The 23,078-nt window shown below is 43.7% G+C and overlaps 1 protein-coding gene across 21 annotated transcripts in view; it reads right to left on the reverse strand.

Annotated features, from left to right (window-relative positions):
• Positions 1 to 500: 500 nt before the first annotated feature.
• Positions 501 to 23,078, reverse strand: part of LOC105021842 (neuronal cell adhesion molecule) — an 85,155-nt gene continuing 62,577 nt past the window's right edge. For 6 of the 21 annotated variants that reach the window (XM_010889794.4, XM_010889792.4, XM_010889798.4 and 3 more), the window contains 25 exons: positions 22,759 to 22,815; positions 21,205 to 21,316; positions 20,867 to 21,051; positions 20,172 to 20,303; positions 19,547 to 19,690; positions 19,234 to 19,345; positions 18,906 to 19,072; positions 18,451 to 18,598; positions 18,121 to 18,245; positions 17,868 to 17,897; positions 17,069 to 17,170; positions 16,149 to 16,346; positions 15,736 to 15,806; positions 15,396 to 15,621; positions 13,446 to 13,561; positions 11,526 to 11,730; positions 11,205 to 11,327; positions 10,497 to 10,673; positions 10,044 to 10,082; positions 9,383 to 9,442; positions 8,678 to 8,806; positions 7,600 to 7,758; positions 6,699 to 6,830; positions 5,717 to 5,795; positions 501 to 2,630 (listed from right to left, as the gene is read on the reverse strand). In XM_010889794.4, coding sequence (XP_010888096.1) covers positions 2,384 to 2,630; positions 5,717 to 5,795; positions 6,699 to 6,830; positions 7,600 to 7,758; positions 8,678 to 8,806; positions 9,383 to 9,442; positions 10,044 to 10,082; positions 10,497 to 10,673; positions 11,205 to 11,327; positions 11,526 to 11,730; positions 13,446 to 13,561; positions 15,396 to 15,621; positions 15,736 to 15,806; positions 16,149 to 16,346; positions 17,069 to 17,170; positions 17,868 to 17,897; positions 18,121 to 18,245; positions 18,451 to 18,598; positions 18,906 to 19,072; positions 19,234 to 19,345; positions 19,547 to 19,690; positions 20,172 to 20,303; positions 20,867 to 21,051; positions 21,205 to 21,316; positions 22,759 to 22,815 — 3,275 coding nt within the window. In that variant the 3' untranslated portion in view covers positions 501 to 2,383. The remainder of the gene's footprint in view (positions 2,631 to 5,716; positions 5,796 to 6,698; positions 6,831 to 7,599; positions 7,759 to 8,677; positions 8,807 to 9,382; positions 9,443 to 10,043; positions 10,083 to 10,496; positions 10,674 to 11,204; positions 11,328 to 11,525; positions 11,731 to 13,445; positions 13,562 to 15,395; positions 15,622 to 15,735; positions 15,807 to 16,148; positions 16,347 to 17,068; positions 17,171 to 17,867; positions 17,898 to 18,120; positions 18,246 to 18,450; positions 18,599 to 18,905; positions 19,073 to 19,233; positions 19,346 to 19,546; positions 19,691 to 20,171; positions 20,304 to 20,866; positions 21,052 to 21,204; positions 21,317 to 22,758; positions 22,816 to 23,078) is intronic. The other 15 variants (XM_010889801.4, XM_010889799.4, XM_010889806.4 and 12 more) reach the window with 12 other exon arrangements.

Raw genomic sequence — 23,078 nt, forward strand, 5'->3', positions numbered from 1 at the left:
TCAGATTTAAATATATGTTTCACAAACCAAGATTGAACAGATATCAAAGCAGATCATTTTTTATTCATTATATATCATTATATTTTGAATTGCTTGGAAATTAATTCTTGCACTATGTGGAGAAACTTAAATAGAAACGAAAAGAGAAATACATTGTTAGTAAAAATCTTGAAATTGTTTTAGAATAAGAAATACAAAACCCATTTTCAATACTGTCACAAAGTTGATGCGTTTGGCAGTATGCTCATATAATCAACATGAACAAAAATACCAGAGAGATAAAGACCATCATGACCACACTGCAATGTCCATTATAGCTGAATGTTTTCAGAGTACCGTAGGTTCCATTTAGTGGAAAAAGTTACAAATTATGAACCACTATATGGCAGACAAATGAAAACCATCAAAATGTGAACTCATGAGCAACTTAATGTTTTGTCAGTTACAATGATGTACAATGTTAACAGCAAAGAGAAATCAAATACAAACAAAAATGTATAGTATATTATATAGAAGCAGTCTATATTGAACAACTCTCCCAACAAGACAAACAATTTCATGCAGTTTCCACTTAAAGGAATAGTTCTGAAAATCTTGTAATTTGGGTGAACTGTCCCTTTCAGCTCCATTAGTTGTAGTTCTCTGTACAGTCAATTAGAGTATATATATACATATTGAACAAATAATCTACATTTATTTACTTTATGTAAAACTTGATGCAAGTTAAGAAAAAAAAAATCTCAATCCCATCCTTGACACCTCAAAAGACCCTGAAATGTAGTTAGTACAAGCCATCAGATCTTCCCTTCCATGAATATTATGCCACACACACGTGCACACCCATCTGCTACGCATGCACACGTGTGCACATACACGGGCACACACTCATACCCCGCACAAATACAGCCAAACACTTCAAAGCTGATCAGATCCTTTGAATAATACACAAAGGTTTAACCATAACATGCATTTAACACGTCCAGTAAGGCCGTCTGCCCTAAGCTGTAGATTGGAAGAAAACCAAATCGCATGTCTGAGAAAATGCATTGGGAAGCATTTGAAAAGATGAATTACATGAATTATTCCTTCATTTCATGACGTCCCCCATTCTGGTGTTTTGAACGTATCTTCCCCTCCCTATTGAGACTTGACGGTCCTTTTGCTTTTTGTCTGTTCCACTCACTGAACTGTCTTCCTGTGAATAAATCTATACACTGAACTGAGTCGGAGTTCAACATTAAAGGCACAGTACTGCTGAAGGCCACCCAGCACCACAAATGAACATAACATTTAGAAAGGACAAAAGCAACACAAAAGCCGGAGTTGAATGACAGCACATGCTCTTTAAGTCTTACAGGAAGACCCATAAGGCCACTGTCAGGTGGAGGTGCACGAGAAAAGGTTGCATGCAGGTCAGAGGTTATGGATGATGATGTCATGATTGCATGCAGCGCTTCAGCATTTGCAATCGCTTGACGTTGTCGTGTGAAACCAGCGAGGCCTGGCGTCCTCCAGCCGGCGGGTTCAACTCAATCCATTCAAGCCATGACAAGGAGCCTCCGATTTAAAGTGACTCATGCCTTCACTCGTGAACACACGGATGTTGTATTGGCAACGTGTTGGGCTATAGAATCCTGGTGGAGATTAATCTGTGTGTATTTACATTATGCATGTCGTACAAAAAAACGTCACTCTATGTTCAACTCATCCCGACAGCAACAACTGTACATACAAACAGCCCCCGTCTTACATAGAATAACAGCCTTGTACATAAAATTACACTTTTGACATTGATGCCTCTTCTTGGTGTCACTCTAATATACAAGGCCAATACAATGCTTCGACTGAAACAGAACATGTCAAACCCAAATAAATGTGTACCGCAAAGAAGTCCACGACAAATAGACCATTGGTTCCATGTGATAATATACTAATTTGTGTTTATACTCAGTTGTGTAAATCTTTACGTGTTAAAATATGTTGGTAAATAATTTCAGGTATTCCATGCATTGTACTAGAGGAAGAGGCCTGGTTCTAAGTGTCATTTAGAGGCCCGGTTTTCAGAGAACAAGATGTTCCACCCATGAGGTTCTAACACACCAGTGTCCTGTGTGCTCCGTTAGTGTGGAGGACATCTCTTACATGTCTGTGACAGCGCTGTGCGGATGGGCGGGGCATGTGATGAGAAAAAGCCACAAGGTGATGCGGGGAACAGCCCTGTGAGGACGGGGACAGAAGGAGCCTCTACAGGTCTGGTCACACGAACCTACAGGTCAGGAAGTCTTACAGGCCGGCTACAAGCAAGCTCAGTTTACTGCAGCTCCACCTACTGGTCTGTCTGACTAGCCCTCCCCTTGTCTGACCAAATGACCGAGCGGCGGGGCTACACGAAGGAGTTCATGGCGGAGGTATTAACCGGAGAGGGGGCCTCAGAGCTCTCGTGGCCTCCAATGATGTCTCTGGTGGAGCTTTTCCCGCTATACTGCCCAATAAAAGACCCGTCCTCGTTGAACTGTCCGTCGCCGCCATCGCCACCGTAGTCAACTAAACTGTCGTCACTGTTGTCCCTGCGCACCGTCCCGTTAGATGGCGAGCGACTCCCCTTTAATGGTTTATGGTCCTCATTGTCACTAGGAGAAAACGACATGCAGGTGTTACCGGTGAAATGACGACAGAATGGTGGAAACAAGGAGTTTAGTGCATGACTGTTGTTTTTTAGACGGAGCATTGAAGTGCCGCCAAATTTTTTTACATTTTGGTCACCAAGGTCGAAATGACCTTCGGTTGTTCAGTTATTTCCTTCACAGTGTGGAAAGTAGGATATTTACTGCCAATCAACATTGTATATTTTCAAATTGTAGTACTTGTTACAGTACTGTTCTTTTTAGTCTACCAAAGCAGATCCATTTTCTGAATTTGAAATTACGTTGCCCCAAGTCTAAAAAAATTGTAGATGTAAGCGATTAGTTGGTTTCCATCACACAGCAGGGGAATTCAAGCAGAATCATACACATTCCAAATTCCCTCCGAAACCATAACATGAGGTGGAAAATATGGACAAACTTTTCCCACAAACAAATGTCGCAATGAAATAATCCAAGGCAATGATTGATAGAAATATGAATATCACCTATTTCTTTTTTGCCAAACACCACCAAACAAAAATACAAATAATCACAACTTCCCCAACAAATAAAGACATTACAAAGAAAGCTTTCTTTGAGGACTAGTTAGACAACATTTAAATGAATCTGAAGGTTATGCAGGTAAAGTTCATAAAGCCTTCATAACGCTATCACGTTATGATTCAAAACTGGTCACTTCAGATCATAACACCTTTTAAAAAAAAAATGCAGTACCCACGATGCAATCCAACCCACGTAAAATGACCAAAATCACTGCATATGGCTTGTTATGACACCCCCATGCAGGCTTTATCGCAGTTCCTAACCATTTGTAACACATATAAGGACAGTGGATCTAGGATGATTTTACATCAGGGCTTTTTCTCCAAGTGGCATTAAGTCATATATTTCCGACAGATATCACAGCATGTCCATCTTCAGGTCATTATCCGAATGTCAGTTCTGTGGATCCCTTCCTTACCTTTCCTGAGACCCAGATCCCCATTACACAATGTCCAACAGAAACAGACGGAGGGCCTCCTGAACACGCAGCCACGTGGTTAGCTATAATGCTCTGCATAAACAATCTTTCATTATATAATTTATAGTATTTTCTTAAGTTCAGAATGGGAATAATGTTTTGAACGACAGAAGCCTCACTAGAGTGCCCATTAGAGGCTACTGAGACTTGTACGCCCGCTAACCTGTCAAAAGTGCTTCATCTGGGTTTACCCCTCTGTGCTGAAGCACGTGGAGTCCACACATACATAGACAGACTGTAGGTTGCACAGTATCTTTCGTTAATGTGAATTCTCAAGGTCAACAGTCCTCAGAGATACCAAGGACTTATGTAACCCACACAGTCAAAGCAGAACAGCTCAGTGATTTTTTTTTATTTTTTATTGATATAAAGCTCCAGTCCACCCAGATTGGAATAAAGCCATTTATGGATAAGATATATCTTTAAATCTCAGAACTGTACAGCATACATTTTGCTCGGTGATATCTTTCGTTTATGACAATATGATCTCTGTTATCCATTCATTTAAATAGGGCGAATTTTAGGCTATGAGGGTTTCTGATGGTCATACACTAGATTAGAACAAAGCAAGGCTTTTTCCCTTAACACACTTTGACGCTGAAAAATATTAGAATTGCCCTTCACTGTTATTGTCTCCAGTACAATTGAATATGAGACAACTGTACAGTTATATTCTAAGTATGTGAAAACTGTAATGATGGAAAATGTAATATATCTCTGTGAATTTCAAACAAAATGACATTTGCAGGAACGCGGGTAGCAAGAAAGTACAGTCCCTTGAGATAGAACACTTTTGCAGGTAACTTTTGATCTTAACCTGTCATCTCACAGAAAAGCATTTCAGTAAGAAAATTACCAAATAAAATAGAAAAACACAGTTTTCACATATTTAGACACTGTCTCTGTGCTGGAGATAATGGGTATTCAGCACTGGAACTTGCAGTGAGCTGGCTTCCAAACTCCGGCATGCTAAAAGCTTCATACTGGAGTACATACTGTATACTGTTACATTTCTATGTCATCGATGACATCACTGAATATGTTGAGTTTCCTATAAGATCCATAACACCATGCACATTACACAACATCATATATCCATAATTCTATACAAGTATATATGTATCACAGCATGTCATCTATATTACATAATATTTTATGTTTAAATACATGATAGAAAAAGTAACATTATCAAATATAAAAAAAACATCATATAATAAATTGGAAAAAAGCTGGACCAGTAGAAAATAATGCTTCCAAAATGTTATACATATGTAAAGTGCTTCATCGGTCTTAACATCTGCGTGCGTGGTTGGTTGGAAAAGCAGGCAGCCTAGAAAAAAGTTAGGACACTATAGCAAGGATAACTATACAATATACTGCAGTTAGTCTGAGAGCTTATATCAACTGGGATTATGTCCTTACTCTAATTAACTATGTACATAATCATGCACATATATTGCATAATATAAACGCTTATATGCATAATCAATTTTCAGGGAATAATTTGGTTAGAAATGAGAAATTAGTGGGGCACGTGTTCTGGCATGCTAGTTAGAATGCTTCTACTGAACACTGCACATATTCCTGACAGTCCTAGGGGAAAGTTAAACTTAATCAAAAAGAGAGAGAAAGAAATTAACAACCAAAAGTTGGTCTGAATAATCCTGTATATTGTGCTTTGACACTAGCGGCCACACAAAAAGCCACCAACACACCACAATATCAACCTGGCCACTGGTGGTCACACAAGCCTCAAACACAACAGAGAACCCCTCCCCCTCCCCATTCTTGACCCTGACCAAACGTCGTCTTCAAGAAGAGCCTTGTGCTTCATCGCAAAGCTCCAAAGGGCTCCACTGTCAGAACGACAGCGTTCCCGTGTCAGGTGGAGGTCAATGGTAGAGAGACGGAAGCCAAAGCTCCTGCAATATTGAGATGTTCCAGCCCTGGGAAGGGAGCTGGGGCTTGGTGGGGGCCGTCGGGATGTCGGGCTGGGGGAAGGGGAGGAACCAGGGCCCCACACAGGCTCCAGAGCAGTCACGTTTCTCACCTGTATTCCCCGAAGGTACAGTCGTCCTCTTTCATGGGCTGGAACTCAGGATCAGTGTGGGCGTCTTCTTTCTCTTTCACTAAGAACAGTGTCACATGGGTCGGTTGTTACAGCTAGTGTGTGTGTGTGTGTGTGTGCTTTATGGGTGTCGTGATTTACCAGTATTGACGATAACTGTGATATTTAAAAAACAAAATATTTATATCATGTTAATAATACACATATTATGATATCGTATTCACTAGGCGAAAATGAAATTGTATTTTTCCAAAAAACATTCTCGTTTTTTTGATACTTTATTCATGTCACCTATAGACAAACAATGCATGTGCTTAAACAAGCAGACTGGACCTATGCCCAGGCTTTGAAATCAACTCGTTACCCCCACTAGGAGAGGGGGCTAACGATCCCCCACTAAGATGTGACATTTAGTAGTCAATTCACATGGAATAAAAAAAAAAAAAACTCGGTTTTTCCATAGCTTATTCCTGGACAAATAATGCATGCGCTTAAACTATGAGTCTGGACCTATACACTAGCGTTTGTATTAACAACTTTTTGTAGCCTATTCACTACGTGATTTTATTTTTTATTTTTCCAAAAACCCCTCTCGATGTTAGGCCTTGTGGTTCTTTAGGTTATCAGTTCATCTGGTTGCCTTTTCACTATCCAATTGTTCTTTTTTCTATAATTTTTTTATGTACAGTTATGGTTACAGACTCTCTCCACCATCATACACTCGTATTTTGAGTGTAATTTATTTGCCAAAAAAGAGGAAAAATGTTACATTAAACAAAGTTGAAGATGAATTTGACTGATTTGTCTTAAAAAGTTCTATAGATATCATGATAATATCGTCACCGTTAATTATTTTGCCCACGATAATCATGTAGAGAAAATCTGATATTGTGACAGCCCTAGTGTGTTTGCATGTGTGTGTGTGTGTGTGTGTGTGTGTGTGTGTGTGTGTATGTGCACCCACCTGGGTATTTGCCCCCCTTGTTCCTCTGGATGAAGCAGATGATGAGGAGGATGAGGATGAGGAGGGCGATGGCGCACATCAGACCAATGAACCAGCCCTGAGTGGCGATGTCCACCTGTCTGGCCGCCATAGCTGAGTCACAGACACAGAGCAGCAAGAGAAGAGCAGGACACTGTTAATGACTGACCTCACCATTCACCAATGGGTACTGAAAGACTGACCTTACTGGCCCCTAAGGGTACTTAAAGACTGACCTTACCATTCACAAATGGGTACTAAAAACATGGGTATCAATCTATAATTTGTTCAGTTTTGGTGTGTTTCATTTTCTCAGTTTTTACCACTGCTGTCATTAACAGCAAACGTCGATATCATCCACATGTAGAATACAAATTTGATGTTCAGAACACTTTTCTTCAGAAAAAAGGCTTCTGAAGAACAATTTATGAACCAAAAAGATCACATCATGTCAAAAAACGGTTGTTACAACCACATACAGTTGTTATGTTACTGATGTTAAACATCTCAGCTGTGGAAGTTAAAGGCACATTAATACAGGAAGTATTAAATATTAGCAGTCTGCTACGCGATGAAAACAAACTGTCATAAATGTTCTCCCACTTCTCAACCCTCCCCTTACACACAAACCACATCATCTACACGATGGGGGGGGGGGGGAAATCACCGTGACCTCTCCGAATACAAGCCTGTGTGTTCCCAATGTCAAACAACACCAACACACAAACAGGACCACATCATGCGGGTCAGGAAACCACCAAGTCTACGTCTAGTGAACATGCCAACCGTACGTTTCTATGGTACCGACCGGGTACTGACCCATACAGTTACTGCACACAAACACATTCGTCGGTGGCGACCAGCCAATCGCATGCTGCCTCACCTGGAACCATCACCAAAAGCTCCTCTGATTGGTGGAGCACCACTTGGTCGTGTGGACCCACGGCGACCATGCGCACCTTATAAGACAAGCCCTCCTTTAATCCCTTCAGCACATAGGCCTGAGAGCCATTTACGTACTCCCTGTTCCACTCTTCTTCGCCTAGAGTAGCAGGAAGAAAGGTGCTTTGAAAGATGTTTGCCCCCGCACGGCGCACATTTTAGGACATCCATCATAGCCGGAACGTAGGTGTACATATTAGGACATCCATCTAGCGAGACTGACCTTGTTGATGTCCTAATGTGTGCAACGTACATCTGACGGTGGAACACATTTTGGAATGGTCATGGAGTTTCATGCAGGGATGGTTTTATAATCTGAACTCTATCATGTCTACTGTATTACCATGGGCAAGATATGCACCAAAAACTATTATGTTATTTCATGTAATTCTACAGATGAAGAATGGTTATTATAAAAGCTCACTAGGAGGTGTCTCAATGAATGTTATTAGAAGTGTGTTATTAGAGTAAATCAGATTACTTTGATTGGCTATTTGAAAGGGCATTACATTATTTTGATTATTTTGATGTGGATGTGAAAAATGCATTTCCATTCAGTTTTCTACATAACCTCTAAAAGAATATAGGTGAGAGAGAACCATACTACATACACAATCAATTGTTAGTTTTTACCCTCAGCGCAGGTCAATTGAACAAACTAGTTTAATCAATATAGCTTACTAAAAAAATCATTATATACTGTGTAATGTACTATATACTGTGTATATAGTATATATATATATATATATATATATATATATATATATATATGTGTATGTGTTTTAAAAGAAAATTCACAGTGTTTTATAAGATTAGATGTGTGCCAACACAATGTGAAGGCAGTATTTCCCTGTTCTGGCCAATTACAATAAAAATACTTCCATAATGGAGAATTGACGTTCTGTCTGCGACACTCACTTAAATGCAATTTTCTGTATACAACTGCATTTCCCAATCACTGAGTAGGGGTCTCTTATCACCTATATGCATAAACTATAGTGAATTGTTTGACGTCTTACTGTTATCGTTCTCTACTATATACTCTACGTAAATGTTTTTCTCGGTTCCCCAGTACTCCCAACTGATAAGCGTTCCGTCCTCTCTCGTGGAGAAGCTAACGTTCCCAAATGCAGGAGCCACTGGATGCACTGAGCACAACGAGAGAAGGAGAGAAGAAGAAATCTGAATTCACCTCATGGAATCAATGTTGCAGAACACTTTCAACTGTTGCAGAATATTAGCTTGTAGTTTTCTGCCTGTCTATATCACGATACAGTCTCCGGATCAGGGTTCTGTAACCCCATCCCTGGACAACTGTTGTAACCAAGCATGTCCGGCTTATTCTATCAAACATTATGGGCTGGTTTCACAGATACGGATTAAGCCTTGTCTAGGTCTAAAAAATCAATTTCAATAGAAAACCCCACTGAGCTTGTTTTTTTAGTCCCACACTTAATCTGCCTCTGCAAAAGCGAAAAATCGAACATGGCAGATTACGGGCGGCGAGAATGCCGACAGGAAGACAGGCCTGCAGGAACTGGGTTGGAGAGTCCTGATGATGGATTAAAATCAACGCGAGACCTCCACACCACAGTCCCAACTACTCTACAACCTAAGCGTTTGCAATCATTTACAGTACAATAGGATGGCTGTTAGCATCAACTGTTGCAATCAGATGTGTAGTACTACGACTGGGAATGTGACAAGGCGTAGAGCAGCTGTACCCTTGTGGAACGGGGGGCGTGGTGGAGACCGAGCTATGGGAGGAGAGGGTTGGGTGTTCCCTGGAATAACATAAGACAGGGATAAGAAAGACACACACACACCAAACACATAGTACACACAACACAGGCATAAGCGTGAGTTTTCTTTTTTACACACACAGGTCCATTGGCACACATGCAAAAGCAACAAGCCTATTTGATGTGGGTGAGTTTGAGCAAGGTCCAAACACGCACAATGTCACATGCACGAAAGGGCGTGTGTCAGTGGATGAAACCAGACAATAACCAATGTCCCTCCGTAATCAAATGAGATAGGAAGACCCAACAAGATCCCATGAAGAGGCTGTGTGACAAAAGGAGGCCTCAGCAACCAAAACAAAGCATCACGTGGTGTTTGAATGCCAGCCGGCTTTAACATGTGATACCAGCCAGGGGGAGGGGTTTGACGGGAATAGAATAAGGGGCTTTGAATGTGGATGGCATGCTTGGACTGATCTTTGAAGCCAAGGCCGTACGCACAAAGCATCTCAGAGTGTCGACCAGAGAAAACAAGGTCTCCCCGTCATTATCCTTCCCAGCTGATCCTGGTTCAGCACTCCTTCTCTGAGATGATTTGTGAATGAGGATGGATGCATTTGGAGCAATTTAAAACCATGGGTACCTCCTCCGGCCACATCGGCCGCGGGCTGATGCAGTAGGACTTTGTAGGAGGGAAAGAGACACAACAAGGAGGAAAGTGCACAAAGAGGTCAAAGATGTGATGAGCTCCATATTAATGTGCTGTAATGATTACTACTGAAGGACGACAAGGGTAGAGAACAAACTGACCGTGTACTGAAGGAAGCCCTGTCACCATCGACTAGTGTCAGTAGAACAACACTCAGGGGATATCATGCTTTGATATAATGATGTACACTTTGTCACAAACTCATTGGTAAAACGCTGTTGTAACGATGACAGGCGTCTAAATCCACCAGAACAACATCACCCGCGTCACAGAACCAACGTTTAAAAAAAAGTCTAAACATTTAAAAAAAACACCACGTATTGAAGCATTTGAAAGGGCTGACAGTGGTTCCGTCTCTGACGGCGACTCAGCTACGCCCCCACATACCTTCATCCACGACAGTGATTGCTTCCTCAGTAAGGGCAGGCCCAGATCCCTGGCCCGTTTCAGCACTGAAATAAAACTTGTAGCGTGTGCTGTACTTGAGGTTTAGCAGCGTGACGGAGGTCTCGTTGGCCGGCAGGCTCAGCTCCTCCACCGGACCCAGCTGGTTGGAGTTATTGACTGGCAGGGTGGGAGAGGTTGGGGCAGTGCAGTGAAGTGGCAGTGTGGGTAGAGGAAGCGTGGCGTAGGTGAAGGTGTGATGAGATGGGGCGGGAGGGTGGGTGGGTGGTTGGAGGGACAGAGGTGGAGGAGTAGGCAAGGTGAGGTGAGAGGTGGAGTGGGCAAGGTGAGGTGAGAGGTGGAGCAAGATAGTACGGGTGGAAAGGTGGAGGGGAGCAGAGGTGGAGGGGAGTGATGACAGATTAGCAATCAATCTGGGTGGTTCTCACGCCGTTCTCACGCTGTTTACCAATGTCGTTTTCACATAGGACAGGACAAACCCTTGTTTTGGGCATCATAACACCTAATAGTATGCGTAGTAGACGACACAGTAAATGCACACTGAAGTGGACAGGCAGCAGACAGGACTACAAACTACCAATAGAAAAGGTCAGTCAAAGACCCAGCAGAATATCCAGCTTTGGAAGCCCAATAATCTCTCTCACGCTGCCCTTACTCGTCCCAGGTGACAAGGTCCCGGTGCAGGCTCACCTGTCTGGTATTTCAGGGAGTAACCAGTGAGGCGTCCGTTCTGTTCGTAGGGCGGACCCCACTCCAGAGTCAGGGAGTCCAGGTTAGTGTTTGCAATTCTCAGGAAAGATGGCCGCCCCGGGACTGCAGAACACGACAGACACAGAAAACCGGCGCACGTGAGAGCCGGCACAGTCCTAATATTCACCTTCAGTTAGCACAGTATACACCGAGCCCTAACAGGTTTATTTTTGGGTACATTATCTTCAAGCCACAAGGCATTTCATCTTCCACTCCTCCTCCACCTCACATGGAGGGGTCACGACGGGAGAACCGGCTCACCTCCTTCGGGGGTCTCAAACTGCTGGTTAGAGCAGGGGGGCCCCTCTCCCTTGCGGTTGAACGCGCGGACGTTGAACCAGTAGAGGCTGTAGGGCTGCAGGCCGGGCAGCAGGCCGTGGATCCGGTTGCCACTGAAGGTCAGCACTTGCTGCTCCACATGGTGCGGGTTGTGCTTGTGAAGGCTGCGCTCACGCCAGTAGTACACCTGGGGTGGGGGGGACACGCTACGCTCATCAGCATGTCAACTACCAGACACACACACAGAGGGCGGCGGAGGGAAGATCATCTCGCTGTGTCAGGGACGGCCGAGAGTCGCCTTTTACACGTTATTCCCAGACCTTCCCGTACACTCAGTGGCCCTCATTTATCAAAAGTGCGTACACCAAATTTCCAGCGTACACCCAAAACCACGGTGACTTTGAGATTTATCAATATGGACGTTGGCGTACGGCACTCTCAAATCCTACGCCAGCTCAGGAGGTGGTGTACGCACGTTTTGAGTTAGTGCGGAAATGCGCAGAAAAAAAAAATCCTAACGCACTGACAAACTAAAAGATATGATATATTATGACCCACTAAAAAAAACAACAACATAATAATTACAAACTTCAGTGTTTATTTTTGTGCAACATGGACTTCAATGTTTAATTTGTGTGACTTTACCAAAGCATTTGATTTATATGTATTCCTTCAGATGCGAGCCTGTGCGCTTTACATGACGTTTCAGTGTTAGGCCCGGCAGTTGCGCACGGACTGGGTTCAGTAATAAAAGGCTTTTAATGACCAAAATATAATTCAGACTGACAAAATAATAAAAATGACATTCTGCAGTAATGCAGTCGATGTATCGGTCTGTCGTGGTGAAGAAAGAGCTGAGCCACAAGGCGAAGCTCTCGATTTACCAGTCAATCTACGTTCCTACTCTCACCTATGGTCATGAGCTTTGGGTCATGACCGAAAGGACAAGATCCCGGATACAGGCGGCCGAAATGAGCTTTCTCCGCAGGGTGGCCGGGCGATCCCTTAGAGATAGGGTGAGAAGCTCGGTCACCCGGGAGGAGCTCAGAGTAGAGCCGCTGCTCCTCCACATCGAGAGGGGTCAGCTGAGGTGGCTTGGGCATCTGTTTCGGATGCCTCCGGAACGCCTTCCTGGGGAAGACCTAGGACACGCTGGAGGGACTATGTCTCCCGGCTGGCCTGGGAACGCCTCGGTGTCCCCCCGGAAGAGTTAGAGGAAGTGTCTGGGGAGAGGGAAGTCTGGGCATCCCTGCTTAGACTGCGACCCGGCCCCGGATAAGCGGAAGATGATGGATGGATGGAACGACATTCTTCTTCTAAATAACAATAAACGTAATTTATAATAAATATAATAAAAAAATAAGACGAATATTACAAATTGTAATGCAATTATTAATGTGAATGAATGGCACTCCACATCACATCATCATCTTTTATTCCGCTTTTTTAAACTGCTTTCTACCTCCCTGGTGATCGTCTCAATCTCCACGTCAGAGAAGTTTCTCTTTTTTGCCGTCTTCCGTGTGTCCATGGCGTAAAATGAGGGCGTGGGGGATGCAGAGACTTGAATATATAGGGGCGTGTTATTCTAATGACGATCGTTTTCAGTCGCGGCATTTATCAAGGGAAGGTATTGCGTACACCTGGATTTTAAAGGTACGCACAGTTTCATAAATCAGGCGGTGAGAGGAGTGTAAGCAAAATCGTACGCAAACATATACGCCCGTTTCTACGCAAGAATGATAAATCAGGGCCAGTGGCTTTAGCGACAACCTTCCTCAAATTGCACACAACAGAAATGTGTCTGATTGCGGGTGAGTATGAAACACCGAAAAGTGCCCTCTTGTCCGTAGCGTAGCGTAGACGGTGGCAGGGGAGGAGAGGTCAGGAGAGCTACTGTACCCGGTATCCTTGCAGATGCCCCCGGACTGTTTTGACCGGAACGGGCTCCCAGCGCACCTCAGCCAGGGTGCTGTTCAACACCAGGGCATGGACATTGTCTGGCGGCTGGATCGGCACTGTGGGAAAAAAAACAGAAAATCATGAGACACTGCTGCCATGGTTACACTGACTAGTGACGGTCAGGGCAAATGTGAAGGGTTATCTCTTTCAACAGCTGTTGTGTATTTATGCTCACACAACGTTTCAGCATTGCCGGGAACTAAAAAGCTTTTGTATATATGTATAATGAAATATAGATATATAGGCATACAGTGGATATAAAAAGTCTACACACCCCTGTTAAAATGCCAGTTTTTTTATGTAAAAGAATGACACAAAGATAAATCATGTCAGAACTTTTTCCACTTTTAATGTGACTTATAATGTGAACAATTCAATTGAAAAACAAACCGTAATCTTCGAGGGGGGAAAATAAAAAATAAAAACCTTACAATAACCTGGTTGCATAAGTGTGCACACCCTCTAATAACCAGGGATGTGGCTGTGTTCAGAATTCACATTCAAACTCATAGTAGTCATTACATAGTAGTCATTACACACCTGCCATCTTTTAAAGTGACTCTGATTAATCACAAATCAAGTTCAGCTGTTCTATTAGGATTTTCCTCACATTTTCTTAGTTGCATCTCAGAGCAAAATCCATGGTCCATAGAGAGCTTCCAAAGCATCAGAGGGATCTCATGGTTGAAAAATGTCAGTCAGGAGAAGGGTACAAAAGAATTTCCAAAGCAATAGATGTACCATGGAACACAGTGAAGACAGTCATCATCAAGTGGAGAAAATATGGCACAACAGTGACATTACCAAGAACTGGAAGTTCCTCCAGAATGGATGAAAAGACAAAAAGAAAACTGGTCAGGAGGCTTCCAAGAGGGCTACAGCAACATTAAAGGAACTGCAAAAATGTCTGGCAAGTACTGGTAATGTGTTACATGTGACAACAATCTCCCGTATTCTTCATATGAATGGGCTATGGGGTAGGGTGGTAAGCCTTGTCCAGGTCAGTGGGAAGCCTTACAAAGAAAAACAAGTTTGCAAACTTTTTGCCATAATTCCAAAAGGTATGTTTTGCGCAAAAACACTGTACATCACCAAAAGAATACCATACCCACAGTGAAGCATGGTGGTGGCAGCATCATGCATTGGGGCTGTTTTTCTACAGCTAGACCCGGGGCCTTATTCAGGGTGGAGGGAATTATAAACAGTTCTAAATACCAGGCAATTCTGGCACAGAACCTTCAGATGTCCGTTAGAAAGAGGAAGTTCACCTTTCACCATGACAACGACCCAAAGCACACATCCAAATCCACAAAAGCATGGATTCACCAGAGGAAGATTAACATTTCGGAATGGCCCAGCCAGATCCCAGACCTGAATCCATTTGAACATTTGTGGGGTGATCTGAAGAGGGCTGTTCACAGGAGATGTCCTCACAATCTGACAGATTTTGATCCTTTGTGCTAAGAAGAGTGGGCAAATATTGCCACGTCCCATGCTAATAGACTCCTACCTAAAAAGTAGTGGGCAGGATTTGAACACACGCTGCAGCAGAACATGTGCACTGCAGGCTTAGATCACATATTTTTTTTCTTTCTAGGAGTAGGCTTAACCTTTAGGAGGAGTAGGCTTAACCTTTAGGAGGAGTAAGCATAACCTTTAGCAGGAGTAAGCTTAACCTTCAGGAAGAATATGTTTAACCTTTTGGAGGAGTAGGCTTAACCTTTAGGAAGAGTAGGATTAACCTGTAGAAGGAGCAGGCTTAACCTATAGGAGGAGTACACTTAACCTTTAGGAGGAGTAGGCTTACCCTTTAGAAGGAATAAGCTTAACCTTTAGGAGGAGCAGGAAACTGGACAAAGTGTCACCCTAAAACCAAGGCGTGTGACTCACAGTCCTCTCCGGAGTACCCACTGAACACTATCGGGTCAGGGCCAATCCCGTAGTTGTTGATGGCTTGAACCTTGACCTCGTAGAGCATGAAGGTGGGCATGCCAGATACCATGAACTTGGAGACGTTAGCAACTGTCACTGAGGTCCAGTCCTTCTCCACGTCCTTCTGTCTCCACATGACCAGATACTGCAGCCCGGGACCATTGGCCTGGAGGCCAGTGAGAGGCTGGAGGACGTGGGATGACAAGTAAATAGTCACGTTTTTACTTTAGTAAAGCCGTGCTCAGTACGTGTCTAATAACACGACCAGTAGGTGACAAATGCTGGAACTGCAGCTTACCTTCCATGAGATCAGGAGGTTGTCATGTTCTGTCCCGAAGACTTCCACTCTATCAGGGTTCTCATCTGGAGCTAATGGCAAAACAAAACACAGATGAAACAGACTTCAAAATGAATGTTATTCACAAATCTATATGAACCAATCAACCCTATTGACCAATAAACTCCATCAACCAAGCAACCCTATAAGCCAATCAACCATGTAAATTAATTAACCCTATTAACCAATCAACCCTATAAACCAATCAACCCCATAAACCAATCAACCCCATTAACCAATCAACTCCATTAACCAATCAATCCCATAACCCAATCAACCCCATTAACCAATCAACCCCATAAACCAATCAACCCCATAAACCAATCAACCCCATTAACCAATCAACCCTGCTAGGTGAGGTTTAGGGTGTGTACCTGCAGGGTTGGTCGGGTACATGCGGGAGGGCTGGGAGGGGCTGGAGAAGCCCACGGCGTTGAGGGCCAGAACTCTGAAGGTGTAGTGGACATAAGGGGACAGCTTGAGGTGGGCCGTGGTCTTGGTGCCCGGTACCTCAGTCAGGTTGTGCCAGTGGCCATGGTGGTGGAGGGAGTCCGAGTACTGGATCAAAAACTCTGAGTTCGGAGGAAGTGGGAGGAGGTGGGAGGAAGTAAAATGAGTTGGGAGGTATTGGTAGGATGTGAAAGGAGGTAAAATGAGTTGGGAGGTGTGGGAGGATGTGAAAGGAGGTAAAATGAGTTGGGAGGTTTTGGAAGGATGTGGAAGGAGGTAAAATTAGTTGTGAGGTAGTTGGAGAAGGTGGGAGGAGGTAAAATGAGTTGGGAGGTAGTTGGAGAAGGTGGGAGGAGGTAAAATGAGTTGGGAGGTAGTAGGAGGAGGTGGGAGGTTAACAACTGAAGAGAATGTAAGCTATACATTTTTCTTTAAAGACATGTGATATGGGTGCCGTGACTAAATAGTGGTCTGAATAAAGCTGGCAGCAAAACTGAGTCTGTGATAAAAGCTACAGTACATTCTCAGGATATTAATGATACTGTCAGCATAGACAGGCTTCGGCAAATAACTCTGTAAGGTCATTAACAGACATGCAGGCCTAATCAGCATTTATGGTTAGGCAAGACTTTAAACAAACACACAGATGAGCAACAGAGAGAGAGTTCAACAAACACACACACACAGACTAAAAAACATGGTCCAAAAACGTACTGGCTGTAGACGGCCACCTCGAGGGAAAATATGGGTCAAATACACACTAAGAACAATATAAAACGTGCACACACACACGCACACACACACACACACACACACACACACAGACACACACTCAGGCACGTACTGTGAATAGGGCTGTTGTGTTCATCTCCAGGAATCCAGGTAAGTTGGACACTCTTAGGCTTCATATCAGTCAGCTCCAGGTCAGTGGGAGGTTCTGGATATTCTGGAGAAGGCACACACATTCACAGGCACACACACACACACACACGATTCAGACTCAGAACACACTCGTGGAATTCCTAACACATCAACATGCCACATGAGGACCAGAAACAGGGAAACACAGCAGGAAAACATCTCGTATTTTGAAACAGAAAGCTTTGGACCAAAGAGCTGGAAGGAAATGGAACACTTGTACAGGGACCCCACTGTGCACTGGGGAACACCAAGCAGCTCAACAAACACATCTGAGCAATAACGGCCCCGGAAATTACTTTACAGACATGCGGTCACTGTTGTCATGAGCTGCCCTGCTGATGATTTCAGCACATGCAAAAAAATTAAATCAGGCTACCACATTTTGGGCCGAAAAGAATCAGCAAATGGATTTCAATATAAAGAACGAATGTTACGAGAAACCACAGGAAATGTAAAAGACGGTGGTTAAATCAGAATGAAGGTCCTTCGGGCCCTGGTGATGACATAAACAAAAACAACAGAGAAACACATCTGTGAGCAAGCACAGCATGCTAGATTATACAGCCCCAGCCCCAACCCAACCCCCCACTCCAAAACACTCACACAAGTACACACAGACACACACTCCCACGCACACACAAACACACACAGACACAGACACACCAAGAAGCTTAATTGGACTGGGAGCATGGATGGGCGAACATTAAGTTCTGCACGTTTACCGTAGACAACGGCTGGAGTTGGAGTGACCTCTGCCAGTAATGGGGAGTCACGAGGAGTCAGGAGGAGTAAGGAGGGTTTGCAATTAGTTGATAGTGATACAACACAGGACTAAGGCTGGGAACCCACTAGAACAGACAGACGCCTAAAACTCTCTGACAGTTACGCGGCAATACAAAAGACCCTTAACAGGAAACTAAACCGACAACAGTGGTGCCGGACAGCATGTAAAGGCGTGCGTATTAGTGGACCTACCGACTATGGTCAGGGTGGCGCTGGCTGAATCCTGGTCAAGAGTGGTGTTCATGATGCAGGTGTAGGTCCCCGCATCCTCCTCCGTCACCTCCATTATGGTCAGGCTGTCAGAGTCTACCACAAACCTGACCACACGGAGACACAGTCGGTCAGCGTGGGTTCCCATGACAGGATTTAATCGCTCGAACCGAACAGAGGAACAGAGAGCCACAACACCAGTCCCTCCTTCTAATCAGAGACTCATTAAAGACCCGGAAACAGCTGACTCTCGGATTAGTCGAACAAATCCCTCGATCAGACGGTTAACGGGTAAATGAACAGCACACACACCTCTCATCATCCGGAAGTTCCCCGCCGTCTTTGAGCCAGGTCATGGTGGGGATGAGGGTGGGGTCGTGTTTCACTTTACACTCAAACACCACATCCTTGCTCCTACGCACCACCTTGTACTCTGGCTGCTTCAGGATCCGGGTGGGCTCTGGGGGAGACGGGGGAGACGGGGGGAGACGGGGGTCACTACAAGACCCAGAGCAACAGCCGGTTAACAGTTGTCCTACGTTATTCATGAAGAAACGCCCTTCAGAATGTCGGAACAGAATAAGCGAGATTATACAAAATATATTCAGGACAAAATAGCTAAGCAGGAATAGCACGAGACGTGATGGAGACGGCTGACAGCTCTGCAGTGCTACAGGGCCTTTGAAAATGATGAAAGACACAGACACAGAAAAAGAGAGGCATGGTCTCTAAACTACGAGGGACAGATGAGGGGTTCAGAGTCTGACCTTTGACCTCCAGATAGACGTGATTCTCAGAGATGCCCAGAGAGTTGCGCGCAACACAGGTATACTTCCCGCTGTTGGCGGCCTGGGCCACATGAATCTCCAGACTGCCGTTCGCTAGCAGAATATACGGATCCCCTTCCAGGGTGCTGGACCTGCTGTCCTTGAACCTGACAGGGATCAGGGAAACCATCATTTGGAACTCTGTGGAACACCTTTCTCCCACATTTCTGCGCTCTCATGATGGGCTCATCAGAAGTAGAATTTAGGGAAGAAGGTAAAATATTGCCGTATCATTTAACAAAAGTAAAGTGGAACGTCAAGAACTCACCAGGTGATTTTTGGAACAGGCGATCCGAAGGCATAGCAGTCCAGTAAGGCACGACTGTTGCTGATCACCTGGTAGACCTTGTTGGCCGGGGTCAGTACTCTTGGTGCTTCAGCTAAAGAGATACAGAATAATGGTGATTTTTAGAAAATGATATGATTTATTAATTCTTCATTATTAATTCTACAGACTAGCTGTTTAAATGAAGACTACCATATTTATTTCATAAATAATCAATCTGAATAAAAACTCTGAGAAACACTGGTGTTGATAACTTCATGATTTTCCAACAATAGCTGAGTGTTTGTTGACTCACAAAGAACGTTTACGAAGGAGTTAGCTAGCAGATATCCATATTCATTGGATACGTTGCATTGGTAGACAGCACTAGATCCAGTCTGGACCTCTGCAAACATGATGGTATCCCCCTCCACCTTCCGACTAGGGTCCCTTGGTGAATCTAGGAAAGAGTAAAAAAAAAACATGTCCAAACTGCTTATAACATGTTTACATTTTAGCTATTTAGCAGCCGCTCAAGCTCTTATACACTACCGCTCAAAAGATTTAGAACACCCCATATTTCCAGTTTATATTGTAATTAAAGCAGATTCAAGTCAAGCAAACGTTCCGAATAATACTGGATTTCCATTGTAGAAAGAATGCCATGAGTGTGTTCAGATATTATGTCTGTTATTTGTCATTTTTGTCTATTATGCTTTGATTTCAAAGTACATACACATTTTAGGTATTAAACTATGTGAATTTCAATATAAACTGGAAAAATTGCTGTGTTCTAAAGTTTTTGACCAAACTACAATCTCGTCAGAATGTCTTGGCAGGACCTTGGCAAACTGTAGCTACAATAACTTCATGTTGGTAATCACAATGGTAGCATAAGCAGTGTCTGTTCCAATGCCTGTCAGCCAACACTGAGAACTCACTCTCTATGGGGATTCCGTTCATGGCCCAGGTGATGGTGGGTTTGGGTATTCCACTGGCCCGGCAGATCAGGATCCCGTTCTCTCTGGGGGCCAGCACCAGGTTCCTGGGGACACTGATCCAGTATGGGGCCGCTGGGAAGGGTGGAACAGATCACATGATTGATTAAAGGGCCAACGTGGAGGTTTAGAAGTTGTTGGTGCTTCAACCTGTCATTGTAACTTGAGTACTGGTTATTGTGATCCGTAACAGTACTGTAATTGAGTTTAAACACACGTACAAACAAACAATGTTAACGGCTTGAATATTATTAATGCACAAGACTAAACGGTCGACAAAGGTTGCCAGCCAGAGTCAGCAGAAGAGCCACAGGGAACCATATTGAACGGAAAGGCGCTTAATGACTGAACCCTCTGCTACACTGTTTCAAAATCCAAAGGGATTTGACAGCAGGGAAGCTCAGAGGACTTCAGCGCCTAGTCAGCCTTGATTTCTGACCCGTTTCAGCGACGCTCCTCGCATTGCCTTTTTTTGTGGAGTCCCTGAACCCAGTGGACAGTGAATGATTGACAGGGCGAGTGGGAGGAGGGGGGCGGGGTCAGGAAGACAGACGGGCCCCCTTGTAACCCCAGTCCACTCTGAACCATCAGGCACTGACTGACAGGCGCGCAGGCCACCGGGGGGCAGCGTGACCAACCTCGGACGGTGACATGGAAGGTGTGGTGCACGGAGCCCAGGTGGTTATGCCCGGTGCAACGGTAATCCCCGGCGTCCGCCTCCGACACGTTCTCGATTCGCAGGGTCTTCTTGAATTGCAAGACGGAGGTCCGCGAGGCGGGAAACTCCCCGCTCATCTTCATCCACGAAACCTCTGGGGTTGGACTGGAGGAGGAGACGCAGTGGCGGGGGAGCGAGGAGTGAGAAAAACAAAAAATTGCACTGGGTCAAAAAACGGCACAACCTCTTAATTACACAGGTTAATACCAACACATTTTAGAGTTAACCACATTTACACGGTGTTGACCATGTACTCACAGGCCTTCAGCAATGCACTCCAACTCCAGGACCTCGCCTCTGAGCACCATCTTGGAGCTGCTGGAGCCCGAGGGGATGAGAAAGGTGGGTTTCCTCTCACCCACCGAGCCATCTGCAGTCACAGTGGATGGCATCAGAGGAAGTTACCTACCAACCTTACAAGACACCGTTCTGCATATTCTAATTCCATGGCTTTACCAACGTAGGGGGCTCAGTGTTCATCGACCAAGAATCAGCGGGGGGGGGGGGGGGGGGCGTTTAAATGGGATTTATGTTTAAGCTGACATCGGCGTTAATAGTGAATGCCATCTCTGCAAGCCTTTAGAAGTCTACTGCTATGTGCAGACTTCTGGAATGAATCCCAGCCAATCATCACTGACTTCATTGGTGTGATTTTGTGTAGGGCCACACTTTTCTGAGAGGTGGTGAACATCTTTAGAACACTGTTTGTTTTCAATATGTAATATATATACAGCTCCGGAAAAAATTAAGAGACCACTGTACCTTTTACTTTCCAAAAAAGTCAAAAAGGAAGGTTTTGAGTGAGGAAAAGAAGGGTTAAAATTAAGAGACCACTGCAAATTCAACGCTTCTGTTCCTCACTCAAAACTTTCCTTTTCAACTTTTTTGGAAAGGATAGAAAAAGGTGCAGCAGTCTCTTAATTTTTTACAGAGCTGTATATATATAGAGCTGTATATATTTATTTACATATATATATACATATATAAATATATATGTGTTTGCATATATATATATATATAAATATATATGTGTGTGTGTGTGTATATATATATATATATTACAAATAAACACTTACTATCCAAATAAATGGCTTTAGTTCAACTTTCAGGGGCCTACAACTTTTGCACAGTACAGTAGCTGCAGTCAAGATGATGATAATGTTCGCACATAAGACTGGACTTACTGACAATATCTACAGACGACACACTTCTTCAGAGTGACAGACAGACAGACAGACAGACAGACAGACAGAATGAGAAACAAACTGAGAGGAGATTAAATCCAGAAGAGACGGAGGAGAGGTTTTAAAAGTGTATTGGAAGGAAAGGATTAAGGTTGGCAGGGAGAAGGGAACAGAATAGCTTTGTGCTGTGCTGGTCGTGGGTTGGAACATTGGCAGTTGTAAATCTGTCAATCGGTTTTTACTGTAACACAGGCAAAGCTTTTCAGAAGCAGCCTACAGAGTAAAACCCCATTTTAATTTACAAGATATGAGGAAGGTAATGGAGGAACCCTGATGCAATGGTTCATTTTACTAAGTTTAAATTATGTTAATCGCTAGTTGCCATGGAATATAGTCTTTCACAAAATGTTAATTAAAGAAGCAAGAATCTGAAATTGGGACATGGTTAAGATTGAGTTCAAGCACTGGTTTAAAACAATTAGCAAGGGAATCACTAGGGTGATCTGTAAATGTTAGTGTGGTTGATTGGTAGTATAGGTTGTTATGGTAAGGACAATTTTATTGGGGAAAGGAGTTACTAGTTGACTTCTACAGGAGGGAATCACCACTTGGGGGAGTCAAAACTCACCACTAAAAAAATCAGTTTCATTGTACAAAGCAGCAACAGTCTCATTGAATGCATCCACTGTAACACAACAGAAAATAATCAAACATGCCACAAGCTGAAAACATATAAGACAGTCGCTGGACAAAATAAACACAAACTCTACTACTGCTTAATTAATTAAAAACTTTAAGATCAGTGAAAATATTTAAATTAGTATTTGAATCCAGGTCTAGAATGCCTATATGCTTGAATGAAACAGTAAACAGGACATCATGCTGGGCGGACGACTGGTTAAATCATAAGCAAAGAAGAAATGGTCAACTAGGTCTGATCATCTAAAT

Source organism: Esox lucius, chromosome 19 (genome assembly GCF_011004845.1).
Source record: "Esox lucius isolate fEsoLuc1 chromosome 19, fEsoLuc1.pri, whole genome shotgun sequence".
NCBI classification, from domain to species: domain Eukaryota; kingdom Metazoa; phylum Chordata; class Actinopteri; order Esociformes; family Esocidae; genus Esox; species Esox lucius.